Here is a 15,213-nt window from a genome sequence, read left to right on the forward strand (position 1 = left end):
GCTCTACCACTGAGCTAAATCCCCAGCCCCTTTATTTTTTTTAAACTTCAGGTCTTATTTATTATCTTGTATGCAGGGTTTCCCAACTCCAAACTGAACTGTATATCTCTATAACTATGGTTTCATTTGAATAAAGTCTGACTTACCGTGTTCTAAAAGGAAAAAATAAAACTGTTAAAATTATGTAGCCTGACAACATTTTTCACCTCCCGGATACACCAGAAATTAAACAGAGGGATATGAGCATGCTAGACGTGTACCTGGCCAGCTACATCCCTAGTCTTTTCAGTTCTGTTTTGGTTTAGTTTTTGGTTTTTAGACAGGGCTTCCTCTCTAAACTTTCCTTCCCTTGCTGTCCTAAAACTCACTTTACAGACCAGGCTGGCTTCAAACTCAAAAATCCACTTGCCTCTGCCTCCTAAGCACTAGGATTAAAGGTATGCAAGGTTTTTGTTTGTTTTGTTACCACAGGTCTTACTAAATTTCCCAGGATACTTTGAATTCAGGATCATGTCAGGCAGACTTTCAACATGCAATCCTCCTGTCTCAGCCTCCTACAGTAACAGGAGTTAAGGAGTTATCCAACCAGTGCAAAAATGGGCATCTAACTTCTAAATTTAAAAGTAGCTTATAGGGGGTTAGAGAGATGGCTCAGGGGTTAAGAACACTGACTGCTCTTCCAGAGGTCCTGAGTTCAAATCCCAGCAACCACATGGTGGCTCACAACCATCTGTTAATGAGATCTGATGCCCTCTTCTGGTGTGTCTAAAGACAGCTACAATGTACTTATATATAATAAACAAATTTTTTTTTAAAAGTTTAAACGCAAATCAAAACAACCCTAAAATTATACCTCACACCAGTCAGAATGGCTAAGATCAAAAACTCAGGTGACAACAGATGCTGGTGAGAGAATGAGGAACACTGGGGTTGGGGATTTAGCTCAGCGGTAGAGCACTTGCCTAGCAAGTGCAAGGCCCTGGGTTCGGTCCCCAGCTCCGGAAAAAAAAAAAGGAAAAAAAGAAAAAAGAAAAAAAAAGAGAAAATGAGGAATACTCCTCCATTTTTGGTGGGATTGCAAACTGGTACAACCACTCTGGAAATCAGTCCGGAGGTTCCTCAGAAAATTGGACATTGTACTACCTGAGGACCCAGCTATACCTCTCCTGGGCATATACCCAAAAGATGCTCCAACATACAACAAAGACACATGCTCCATCATGTTCATATCATTTATAATAGCCAGAAGCTGAAAAGGACCCAGATGCCCTTCAACAAAGGAATGGATACAGAAGATGTGGTACATCTACACAATGGAGTACTACTTAGCTATCAAAAACAATGACTTCATGAAATTCATAGACAAATGGACTGAACTAGAAAATATCCTGAGTGAGGTAACCCAATCACAGAAAAACACACATGGTATGCACTCACTAATAAGTAGATATTAGCCCAAAAGTTCGAATTACTCAAGATACAATCAACAGACTACATGAAGCTCAAGAAGAAGGATGACCAAAATTCAGATGCTTCACTCTTTCTTAAAAGAGGGAACAAAAATATTCATAGGAGGGGATAGGGAGGCAATGTTTGGAGCAAAGACTGAAGGAATGGCCATTCAGAGCCTGCCTTACGCGTGCTATATATATCCACTAAAACTAGACAAGGAACTGGACATAGCTGTTTCCTGAGACACAGCCAGAGCATGTCAAATACAGAAGCGAATGCTAGTAGCAAACCACTGAACTGAGAACGGGACCCCCCGTTGGGAGGAAGTAGAGAAAGGATTGAAAGAGCTGAAGGGACTTGCAAACCCATAAGAACAATAATGCCAACCAACCAGAGCTCCCAGGGACTAAACCACTACCCAAAGACTATACATGGACTGACCCATGGCTCCAACTGTACATGTAGCAGAGGATGGTCTTGTTGGACACCAATGGAAAGAGAAAACCCTGGCCCTGGCAAGGTTGGAGCCCCATTGTGGGGGAACGTCAGGGTGGAAGGAAGGAGGTTAGATGGGGAGGGGAACACCCTTATCGAAGGGGAGAGGGATGGGACAGGGAGCTTATGCCCAGGAAACCTGGAAAGGGAATAACATTTGAAATGTAAATAAAAAAAAAATTTTTTTTTCTTCTTCTTCTTTTTTCTTTTTTTCGGAGCTGGGGACCGAACCCAGGGCCTTGCCTAGCAAGCGCTCTACCACTGTGCATTTAATCCCCAACCCCCAATCTTTTTTTTTTTTTTTTGGTTCTTTTTTTTTTTTCCCCCCCGGAGCTGGGGACCGAACCCAGGGCCTTGCGCTTGCTAGGCAAGCGCTCTACCACTGAGCTAAATCCCCGACCCCCCCCCCAATCATTTTTTTTTAAAAAGTAATTTATATAGTAGTAAATAATTCATGATTAAGAAACCTTCTGTGGATAATAAATATGGATTAGGTATATTCTAAGTGTTAAAAAAACATTAATTAATATTAGCCATTAAAATTTAAGACCCCAGTGAAAATTCATTTTATACCTAATTTAACAGCAAATATATCTGACCTAATACATACTACATTAATATAAAAACTAGCAGGCAAATAAGACAGAAGCTTTAAATGATTTATTTGTTCCCCTTAAATTTGGGGTTGAAAAGATAGCTCAGTGAATAAGAGAACTAGTTGCTCTTCCAGAAGATCTGAGATTAATACTCAGAAATCAAATGGAGGTTCAAAACCGTCTGCAACTATAGCTGCAGAGGATCCAACATACAGAGAAAAAAATACCCACATCCATATAATAAATAAATTTTTAAAATTGAGATCTAAGATAAAAATCTAACTTAATATATTAACTGAAATAAGACAATGAATCAAAACTTAATTCAACTAGGTATGGTGAAAGAACATTTTTTAATCTTAGTTTTCAGATGGCAGCACTAAGTCTAGCTCTATAAATTTGAGGTCAGCCAAGGCTACACAGTGAGATCCTGTTTCAAAAAAAAAAAAAATAGTTAATCCCTAATAATAAAATCCAGTGCTTACCTAATTCAATACATGTTATTCCAAGAGACCATACATCAACTTTGCCATCATATTGTCCTTCATCCATGGCTAAAATTACTTCTGGGGCCATCCTAAAACATACAATAAATATTCAGTCAGCTAAAAGTGAGAATTTAAGTTCCATCAACATAAACAACATTGATTTGAACCCCAGTCAATATTTATTAACAAAAATTTTTAGTAAGGAACAAATCAGAAGTAAGGTATTTATCAGTGCTCAGAAAACACATTCTCACCATCTGTCACGATCATGTAGCAGCATTCCAAAGGGAGCATCCCAGAGTGGGGTTATATTACAAAATGTTAATACTTGCTCTAAATACTGACTTTTACCGTGGGCAACAAACACTGCCAGATTTTTTTTTTTTTTTTTACCTGAAATGCAAAGGAAGGCACAAGGTCTATCCATAAAATTGAATCCTGACCCTTTAATGTTTCTTTCAGAAAAGGAATAGTCACAAAATTACTCTCTAGTATGTTTTTGTTAGGATGTTTTTGAGACTGTACATTCCAGAGCAATGTTACCACTGTAAGAAGTCTTTCCTTCATAAAATATGGGAGATTTCAAACACGGATAAGGAAAAGGATGCAGTGGACCAAAGGTATTATTTTCAGAATATAACAAGATGGCATAAAGTTTATCTAAAATATTTCCTACAAATTATCATTTCCAGATACATGTAGAATTATTCCTAGACCAGAGCAGACAATAGCTAGAATTCAATAAACGTAACTGGGGTAGAGAGAAATGAGATTATGGAGGACAGAACTAACCCTGTGTTAAGGTGACTGGGTAACCAGGAAGAAAGATCTCATCATACTTCTACTTTTACTTACATCTGAAATTCACAAGCAGAAAACTGAAAACAGGGGGCTGGAGAGATGGCTCAGCGGTTAAGAGCACCCGACTGCTCTTCCAGAGGTCATGAGTTCAATTCCCAGCAACCACATGGTGGCTCACAACCATCTGTAGAGAGATCTGATGCCCTCTTCTGGTGTATCTGAAGACAGCTACAGTGTACTTATATATAATAAATAAATAAATCTTTAAAAAAAAAAAAAAAAAAAAAAAAAAAAAAAAAAAAAAAAAAACTGAAAACAGCAAAACTCCTCCAATTCCACTACCCTTCTATGTACTGACGGACAAAGTAAATGTGTTTTCATAAAACAGGAGAAGAGGGATGCCTGTTGTTTTAAATCAATAGGGAGTTTACAGCCAGTCAGAGCAGCATGAGGAATCATCCCCAGAAAGGAGCAGTGCTGTAGCAGTGGATATGACAAAGCAGTGATGAGCACTTGCTGCTCTGTTCTTCTAGAGGACCTCAGTCGGGTTCCTAACACCCAGATCAGAAGGCTCATCTCTCCAACACCTGCAATTCCAGCTCCAGAGATTTGATGCCCTTCTCTGGTCTACAAGGTCAGTTGAATACATGTGGCTTATCTTACATTCACAAAGACACAAATTTCAAAGTTTATTTTAAAAAGTAAATTTAAAGAAAATGTATTAATGTTTATATGGCATGTCTATTTCCTCTAGTTGAATATGAGCAATGTTTCACTCCTATACCTAATACACAATACACAGAACAAAAAGAAAATAAATTTGGAAAGTATAAAAAGAATGAAAAAGGAAAAGAAAAAAAAAAAGCAGTTTCAAGGGCAAACTTGCAAATTTATACTTAAAATTAACAAAGTGAAAGGTATCCAAAATGATAGTATATTTTCAGGAAAATAACACCTTAGAAAGTATAATCACCATCAATACCAGAAAAGACTATTCTTACCAATATGGTGTTCCCACAAAAGAATTGGCAGGGGAGGCCATGGAAGCAGATCCAAAGTCAGCAAGTTTCACTTGGCCTGGTTCTGTCAGAAGGATATTTCCTGCTTTGATATCTCTGGTTTAAGGGACACAGAAAATTACTCAATTATCCTTCATTAGATTGTGTTTACAAATGATTAAAAAAAATAAAAATATTACAAGAAAAATAAAAAGTAATCAAGTATCACACCATGATAATAAAATTAGACAACAAAAATAGAATTGCAGTGTAAATATGCTAACAATAGAATAGTTAACAAAGCAATAAAAAACCCAGCCAACTCTATTACACTGCTTATCTTTGAGCTTGTTTATGACTATGGAAATGGCTTCAAGTTCAGAAGATTTCTGTTTCCCCTTTAACATTTTTCTTTAGAAAAATAGTAAAGAATCTTATCTTCCAAACTAGGTTTATAACAAAAAATGATTCCGTTTCTCAAATTTTCAGTTTGAGATTAAACATGAAAACTGAAGCACATGGATAATATACTATCAATGGCCCCAAGTTCACATTCAAATTTACTTTTCTGAAACAGCAAATACCCTATCCAAACTAAGCTAAGCTATATGGACATTTACACAACGGGAATATATGTTCCATGAGTGCTAGAATACCTACTTGAATTGTTATATATTTTAATTGTAGGAGTGCTCTGTCTGCATATATATGTGCAGGCCAGAAGAGGGCATCCGATCTCTTTATAGATAGTTGTGAGCTACCATGTGGTTGCTGGGAATTGATCTTGGGACCTCTGTAAGAGCAACCAGTGTTTTTAACTACTGGGCCATCTCATCAGCTCTCCTTTTTACTTTATAAAGCTTAAGAGACAAAAAGCATTTACAAGACTTATGGACTCTTATACGTGTAATACTGAGTATAATACACTTATTTGTCTTTATAAATGATAAAGTACTTTCTCCCTGTGATTGTATGTCTCTCTGTGTGGTGCTAGGCCTTATGCATACGAGGTACTTTGGAGATAAGAAAACACATTCTGATTCCAATTCAGCCATTCCCTCACTTGCTACTATAAGGATTTCTCTTGGATTTCACTTACCCTATCTAAAAATAATGACAATCTATTAACTAAAAATGACTGCCTAGCTTAATATTTACTGCCTGGATCACATACACCATTTTTTAAATGGTAGTATATTTGTGAAACAGACAAAACTAACACTGGATTATACAATGTCTTGACTCTAATGTTATATAATTGTATCAAGGATGATTAGGGGTTTATGTTCAGAATTAAAAGGGTTTTGGTCCAGGTCACGGAATCAATGAAACAAATGTGCCATTATCAGTTATAAAGAAAAAAAGATCCATTAAATTCAAGCTCTAATCTATTTGGCTTTGCAATCTTAAAGGAATTATAGTTACAAGTTAGAGCATCAATTTTACAAGAAGACAGACTTCATGATCCTCAATATCCCTTCCAGTTTGCAAATTAGGTAATTCTTCAGTTAAGTTCCATAAAATACATATGCTTTAGGAAATATAGCTACACACAGGCAAAAGTAACAATTATTGTAAACAGATCAAGGGTATACTGCATTCTTTTTTTTTTTAAAGATTTATTTATTTATTTACTTACTTACTTTACTTTACGTTAGTACACTGTAGCTGTCCTCAGACACACCAGAAGGGGTCATCAGATTTCATTACAGATGGTTGTGAGCCACCCTGTGGTTGCTGGGAATTGAACTCAGGACCTCTGGAAGAGCAACCAGTGCTCTTAACCACTGAGCTATCTCTCCAGCCCTGCATTCTTTCTAATATGTGAACGTTCTAAACAGTGTAAGATTATATAATTCTATTTGGCTAAAGTAAACAAAAATATCAAGAGACATTCAACTCTGTAAAAGTGGTAAATTCAACAATCCATTTGTTTGTCAATGTATAATAACTTTTGAATCACTTACCTATGGATCATGGTATGAGAATGTAAATAAGCTAATCCCTGGAGAGCACCATGTGTAATTGCTGCTATTTCCACTTCTTGTAATGGCTTTTTATGAACTGAAAGTAGAAATTTATTTAAAAATAATCATAGAGAATAATTTTGTTTCAAAAATATACAGAGATGTGTTAGTGGGTAAATTGTAAGCTTCAGGATAAGAGTTGAATGGCCAGAACTACTGGAATGAGAGAACTAAGTCCTTTAAGTTGTCCTCTGGCTTCTACACATGCATTGTGGTATACATGTACATATATGCACACAAGCTATTCACTGAGCTATCGCCCAAGCCCATACAAGAGTTAACTTTTAAAAAGCAGACACTTAGCAAGAGACAATTTCCACAGTGATAAAATAAGGCCACTAAACTTTGTAACTAGTATACATTAATGACAAGTGTTAACATGTACTCATCAGCCAAACGTTCCTCTAAGCTTAACAATATTGAACAATTAACTTAATAACTGTAAAAGAAATAACAAGATAGCCCCCATTTATTTTTAGTTTTTATTAATAGAACAGATCCAACTGAATGACAAAGAAGTCAGAAAAATGCATATAAAGGTTCAATGAGAGAAAATTTGTCTATTTTTTAAGTGTACCAAATTCCATGTGAAGAAAATGGAAAAAGTTAGGGATTTTCTACTTTCTGCAAAATTTTAAATTTAGTTAGTATTAATATTGGTGAAGTAAACGCTATCTGAATTATCACCTTCTAGTACTTTAATAAACAACAGCTAGAGCCAAAGCTGATGGCACATATTTTAGTCATCTCAGGCAGGATAGAGAAGCAGGTGTTCTGTGTGCTCAAGGCCAGCCGAGTTCACAGAGTGAGTTTCAGGGCATCCAAAGTAATATAGAGAGACTCTGTCTCAAAATTTATTTTTGTCTGTCTGTCTACCTAATCTATCTAGCTATTTATTTATTTAACTATTAGTTTTTGTTTTTCGTTGTTGTTTGTTTGTTTGTTTGTTTGTTTTGAGAAAGGGTTTCTCTGTGTAGCCCTAGAACCCTGTCTCAAATTTTATTTTTATTTAGTTATTTACTTATTTATCTTTGGATTTTCTGAGTCAGGGTTTCTGTGCAGCCCTGGCTGTACTGGAATTTTCTCTGTAGAACAGGTTGGCCTCAAACTCAAGAGATCTGCCTCTACCTCCCACATGTTGGGATTAAAGGTACTTGCCACCACAGCCTGGCTTCAAAGTAAAACATATTAACAATATTATGAAACTGTTGTTCTCAAATATTGTTAATATTACATTATGATATTGTTATAATGTTAAATACTGTTAATACTTTATAATTAAGATAATTATAACTTTATGATTACTTTATAATTTACTAGCTTACCTTCTAGTAAATCCGAAGCAGATCCTAAACAATATTCCATTACAAGCTGCATAGAAAAAAAAATTATAATTACATTAAAATATTTTCTAAAGACTTATACCTTAGAGAAACGTATGAGGTCAAGAAGACACCTCAGTCTAAAGAAAAACAAACCTAAGTTATCATCTACTTTTTACAGTAGGTTGCATATTGAGTAATTTGTCAAACATACAAAATTAAGAGAATGAAGCATGAGGACACATGCCAATAATCCCAGTACTTAGAATGCCAAGGCAGAAAATCTAAGGCCAGCATGGACTACACTCAGTGAGTTCTAGGACAGGCTAGGGTACAGAGAAAATCATCTCTGAATGCTATCAAAAAAAAAAAAATTAAGCCAATGATATTTGTCTTTTAATAATGTTAACATGAAATCAATTATACAAGCTGTATATTATATACATACTTTTCTATATAAATACATCTATAATTAATCTAATTCTTATAATACAAGTCACAATTCTCTCCTTTCTAGCCAAGAAATCCTGTATTCTGAAATTTCAACAGGATGTATCAAAACTTCACCAGGATCTTTGTACTTACATATAATAACATACATCTATATCAAAAAGATATGTTCACTTCCATTCTCAAATTATGGCACTAATACTCTTAAGATGTTCACTTGGTATTTCTGAAAGTAGGAATGAACTCTGGAGAAAAGTCTTGAGTATTTCTTTTATATGTTAAGAGTTGGGGGAATACTGTTCTTTCCCGGGATGAACTAACATTTCAAGTGTATGTGCATGTCTTCATATAACTAGTCTGAGACATTGTGAGTTAAGTTATGCTAAACCAAAAACAACTAAGTTACACCAAGAAGAGAATAAATACCAACCCATGCTGTGTGTTCACGTAAATAGCAGCCTTTGTATTCTATACTGTTGGGATGTTTTATTCTTTGTAGAAACTTGACTTCCTTAATAATATCCTGCCATTTCTATGAGGGAGAAAAAAAGGAACAGGAGGAAGAATTATGAACAGGTGATCACAATACATAAGAAAAAACTAATTACTATAAAAAATGATTAGAACATACAATTTATGATCTATACATGAAATGACAAAATAAAGTTTAAATGAATTGTACTCAGCTCACTACTTAATTATATAAGATACAAAAATATTTAAGGACAAATTTCAGTTTAATAATAGACATAATAAATGTGTCCTACTAAGTCTTATAACCAAAGGCTCTCTAAAATTAAAAGCACTTGTTGCTCTTACAGACACCTGAGTTCAAATATTAGTACACTCAAGGCAGCTATAACTGTTTATAACTGTTTGAGGGGATCTACCCTTTTCTGCCTCCAAAGGCACCAACCAGGTACACACAAAGTACACATACATATATACAGGCGAACACTCGTGTACATAAAGGTAAAATCTTAAATCATAGCAAGCACACTGATAATGATATAACACATGGGGATTCTTTCCCTGAGAAGTCCAACGTTTCTATTTTCTTTAAATATGATTTTTTTAAATTAATCAAAATTAATTTTATTAATCTCTTGAACGTTTCATATAATGTACTTTGATTATATTTATCCCCCTACCCTGAACATCTCCCATATTCATCCTACCTCCCTAACCACCCAATTCTCTGTTCCCTCCCTTTCTTGCTTTAAAACCCATCCATCTGGGCAGTAGTGGCACATGCCTTTAATATCAGTACTAGTAGAGAAGCAAGTTCAGATGAACTCTGAGTTCAAGGCCAAAGGCCAGCCTAGTCTAAAAAGTAAATTCCAAGACAGCCAGGGCTACACAGAAAAACTCTGTCTCTAAAACAAGCAAGCAAGCAAACAAAAAGACAACAACAACAAAAACCCTCATCCAGTCCAGCTTGTGCTGCACAAATATTTTTGGGTGTGGGACCTGCCCTACTGAGAAGGGACCTACCAGGAACCACATACTTAAAGAAAACTGACACTCTTTCCTCCAGCAGCAATCAATTGTTCCCTGCCCCATTTGGCCTCTTTGGGGAACGGGCAAATACATGTAGCACAGACTTACATGCACCAAAATACTCGTACACATAAAAAAAAGTGCTAATGGAATAATTATATATAAAAGGTCACAGAAAAAAAGAAATATAACATTTTCCTGACATACTCTGCTAAGATCCCTCCTGCACAAGTATCATGAAATACAGATATTTAGTCCATATCCTTAACAAAACTTCTCTTTTGTGTGAATGTGTAAGATGCACACGTCCATGTGTGAATGCAGGCACATACACGCCATAGTGTATGTGTCAGTAGAATGTTTTGGGAGACAGGGACTTTTCTTTGTTGTTCTTTGCTGTTATGCCAGAATTCTGGGGATTCTGTCTCCACCTCCCATCTAATCATAGGAGCACAGAGATTAGAGATTGGTACCTAACTTTTATGTGGGTTCAGGGGACTCAAATTCAGATCTTCACACTTAGGTAGAAAGTATTTCACACACTGAAAAACCTTTCCAGGCCCTAAACATAATTGCTCATTTTAAATTTTTTTAAGCTTTACTACTGGTGGGCTATAGTTTATAATTAAGAGCAGAAAAAGTATAATAGAGATATTAATAATTATTTTATACTAGGTTTAAAACATGTATCTTTGATATTAGCATACTCTTGATCAAGCACTGCAAAATACGTTGTCTTCTACTGAGGTATATAATAATACATTTAAAATGGCAAGATTCAGAAAATCTTATGAGCTTTAAACTTTATGAGCTTTAATACTCTATAGGGCAAACAAAGTCTTAAAATTTGGATTTCCCGGGGTTGGGGATTTAGCTCAGTGGTAGAGCGCTTGCCTAGCAAGCGCAAGGCCCTGGGTTCGGTCCCCAGCTCCAAAAAAAAAAAAAATTTGGATTTCCCTGTGTAAAGAAAACTCATGAAAGACAGTAACACTAGATCCTAAAGATAATGGAATAATGAAATACTAGTTCAACAGACTTCAACAATTACAAAATACGTCAATCCATTAGGTCTAAATTATTTTAATACAGTAGTAAATAAAATTACACTTCAAAGAAATGTCACTTTTTAGATATCAAAATGATGAAATGATACAGTATTACCATACCCTTGGTGTAATAATCACCAACCTAAGATTTACCACAAAACATATCAAAAATAGGAAACAAATTTGCCAAGTCCAATTCTGGGCATAATACCAAAAGAAATTAGAGCAGACTGTAAGGAATATCTGTGCACTCATATTGATAGCAGCATTATTGACAATAGCCAAAAGATTAAAAGAACCCAAGTCCATTTGTGGGAGGTTTGAATTTAAATGTAAAGTGTGAGCATATGTAGAGATAGATGTAACATATATAAACACAAAGAAATATTTCTCAGTCTCTTAAAGGGGAAGAGAATGTAGTCGCATGTTCTACTGTGTATGAACAATGAGAATATTGCGTGGTACTCTAGTAACAAATACTAAGTGAGTCTACTTCCAGGTATATTTAATCTGCAGTCCTACAGGCTTCATGGGCGACACATAGCTGAAGATAGGCATGAAATGCAGTCTAATAGAAAACTTTAAAGTTAATTAAAAAACTGTTTTTGCAAAATTTCTAATAGTATAAAATAGAGTTCATTCAGGACATGGGGAGGGATTGGGGAGGGGGGCAGTAGAGGCTGGCCATGAGTACAAGGAGAGAGAAGAACGGGGAGTGGGGAAAGAAGGGGAGCAGGAACAAGAGCAGAGAGCAAAAGGGCAAGAATTTTTCTCCAATTTTTAAAACCTCAGTTGCACAGTTCTCCAGCGTGAACTTGTAGATGTCAACAATGTGTCACAGTATCAAAGGCTGCACATGCTTAAATGTACATCCAGTAGACCACTTAATGATAAACAGTACAGTTGTAGATTCTAGGGCTGGGTGTTAGAGAAAAGAATTACTGTTGTTTTGGTGGTCCTGGAGACTGACCCCACAGCATTGTTAAGTGAATAAATATCAACTATGTTACCACTAAAGTCAAATCACCATTCCATACCATGAGTGTACTTCCACTGTCTCAAGATGAAAGAACACTTGAGATGGGTGATGGTAATGGTTATACAACACGCGAGTACTTACATTACTGAGCCATCTACTTAAAGATGGATTAAGATAGCAAATTTTCTTATAAGTATTTTAAACACAACTAAAAAACTGTGTTTAAAATCAAAGACTCTCAGAATTCTAGATTTCAAAAGTAGATTTTTTTTTTTTTTTTGGTTCTTTTTTTTCGGAGCTGGAGACCGAACCCAGGGCCTTGCGCTTCCTAGGCTAGCGCTCTACCACTGAGCTAAATCCCCAACCCCTCAAAAGTAGATTTTATGACTTCATAGTTATACAGATCAAACATAATCTAGAAAAAAGATATTGGAACTAAAGCGTCTAAGTTCTCCTTTTGCTTTTTACGATTATTTCAAATGTATTACCTTTGGATAAAATTTAAAACAGACATGAACCACTTTCTAAGTTATTTTAAAAGGCTATGTCCTTATTAATTTACTATTACATACATCTTAATTTACTTGAGTATCTAGAAACCAAAATAAATATAATTTATTAAACCACAATGTAAAACACTGGAAGCAGAAGGTATGTCACTTATCTTCTGTTTGTGGCTCTAATGAATAACTAAAGGGGCCTCACTCATTTGTAAAAATATTCACTGATGTGTATATGGGTAGAAATCAGGAAACTTAAGTCAGGAGAAATAAAGAGGCTATAAAGAAGAGGGTGAGTTGGGCTGGGGATTTAGCTCAGTGGTAGAGCGCTTACCTAGGAAGCGCAAGGCCCTGGGTTCGGTCCCCAGCTCCGAAAAAAAGAACCAAAAAAAAAAAAAAAAAAAGAGGGTGAGCAAACTGGAGAGATGGTTCAGTGGTTAAGAGCTCTTCCAGAGGTCCTGAGTTCAATCCTTAGCAACCACATGGTGGCTCACAACCATCTGTAGCGGGATCCAATGCCCTCTTCTGGTGTGTCTGAAGACAGCTACAGTGTACTCACATACATAAAATAAATACATCTTTAAAAAAAAAAAAAAAGGTGAGGAAATCGGAAGTAGAAAGATAGAAAGATACAAATGGACTGGAAGGGTAAAAACCAACCACAGAAGATGAGAGGAGGAAAGGAACAAACCACAATTATGTATGCATCAAACTAGGATTTAAAAAACCTGGAATTTAGTATGGCAATTGAAAAAATTTTTTTAAAAAATGAGTGAATAAATGGGGGAAAATCCATTGGTACATTTAGGATTTTTATGCTTTAACACATATCTATTTTAAATTGCCTTACTTTTCTCCCTTATTAAAAATAGTAGGTTTTGCCCAACAATGTTTATGCACACCTTTAATCCTAGCACTTGGGATGCAGAGGCAGACTGATCTCTTCTGAATTGAGTTTGAGGTCATCCTGGTCTACAGAGCAAGTTCCAGGATAGCCAAGGCCACACACAAAGAAGCCCTGTATCAATAAACAACAACAAAAAACCCAACAAGTATGTTTTCCTAATATGCTACAAATATGTACATAATTAACCTACCTCAGTAGACTGCTTTCCACTATAAGACATTTTCTTGATGGCCACCACTTCATTAGTACGCACATCTCGTGCCTTAAAAGGGAAAACAAAACAAACAAACAAAAAGAACCATTATAAAACAGAAACCAACAGATTGAATCTGAGACATTACTTCTTTAAAAGTAAAGGTACTTATAACTAATTCAAAAAAGATCAAAATTACTTTTAGTGGCAAAAGAAATAGGGAAGATATGAGTCAAAAGGAATTAAACAGGAGTCTAAAGATCTAATACCAGCTCAGAACTACAGTTAATAAATTGTTATTAGAAACTTTTGTTAAGTAACTGTCAGCTGCTCTTGTCACATACAAAAGAGCTTGGGGTTGGAGTTCAGTTCCCAGTACTCACAACATTAAGTGGCACACAACCACTTGTAACTACAGTTCCAGGAATCTAATGCAATTTTCTAGCCTCTGCAGACATCTAGCTTCTAAAGCTGTCTCTAGTGTACATGCGTGTTCTCTCTCTCTCTCTCTCTCTCTCTCTCTCTCTCTCTCACTCTCTCTCTCTCTCTCTCTCTCTCTCACACATACACACCACATTTAGCAAATATTTTTTAAAAGATAAAAGTCTCTACTTTAAAAATCAAAATAAAAACAAAAAGTGGGCTTGATAGGTAGCACAATGGTAAAGACTGCTGACTGCTCTTGCAGAGGAACCAAGTTCAATTCCCAGCAACTATAATGGCAGCTAACAACCACTTGTAACTCCAGTTCTGATATCGATACTTCTGGCCTCCACAGGTACTGAGCACATACATGGCATACATAAATGAATGAGGCAACACACCCATACTCAGAAAATAAAAATGAATAAACAGCAAGGTGCACTGCTCCTGGAGTAGTTCTATGGTCTTTACACATAAAGATGCTCCTCAATACACATGTGGAGGGAACAGACATGAGGAGTAGGCTATTTTTTGGAATATAAAAGGGAGGAAAGCCAGGTGGTGATGGTGACTGCAGTGGTGGTAGCACACGCCTTTAATCCCAACAATTAAGCAGAGGCACATAGATCACTGAGTTCAAGGCCAGCTTGGTCTACACAAGTTCTAGGATACCAAGAGTTGCGCGCGCGCGCGCACACACACACACACACACACACTCTCACACACACACACACACACACACACACACACACACACACACACACACACACACACACACACACCTGTCTTAGGGGGACAAAAAGGAAGAGAAGCTGTCTCCTAAGAATGCAATATGACCCTACAACTAAAACCTATTAAAGTTATACACCAATTTAATTTATAAATATAAGCAGAAAGACTAAAAATAAACTAAATTTTATAGCACATGGTGATGTAGATATGGCTCAGTGGGTAAGTCATTTGCCAGCAAGCATGGTAACCTGGACTCAATCCCTGATACCCATATCGTGGAAAGAGAAAACAGACTTCTACAAGC

General features: G+C 36.1%; 1 protein-coding gene across 8 annotated transcripts in view; it reads right to left on the reverse strand.

Annotated features, from left to right (window-relative positions):
* The window catches only part of Taok1 (TAO kinase 1), a 92,236-nt gene that overhangs the window by 42,046 nt on the left and 34,977 nt on the right, over positions 1-15,213 (reverse strand). For all 8 annotated transcript variants that reach the window (NM_173327.3, XM_087570096.1, XM_087570095.1 and 5 more), the window contains 6 exon segments: positions 3,029-3,120; positions 4,834-4,947; positions 6,798-6,894; positions 8,183-8,228; positions 9,060-9,161; positions 13,752-13,823. In NM_173327.3, the coding sequence (NP_775449.2) occupies positions 3,029-3,120; positions 4,834-4,947; positions 6,798-6,894; positions 8,183-8,228; positions 9,060-9,161; positions 13,752-13,823 (523 nt within the window).

This window comes from Rattus norvegicus, chromosome 10 (assembly GCF_021556685.1).
Source record: "Rattus norvegicus strain SHRSP/BbbUtx chromosome 10, alternate assembly SHRSP_T2T, whole genome shotgun sequence".
Lineage (NCBI taxonomy): Eukaryota > Metazoa > Chordata > Mammalia > Rodentia > Muridae > Rattus > Rattus norvegicus.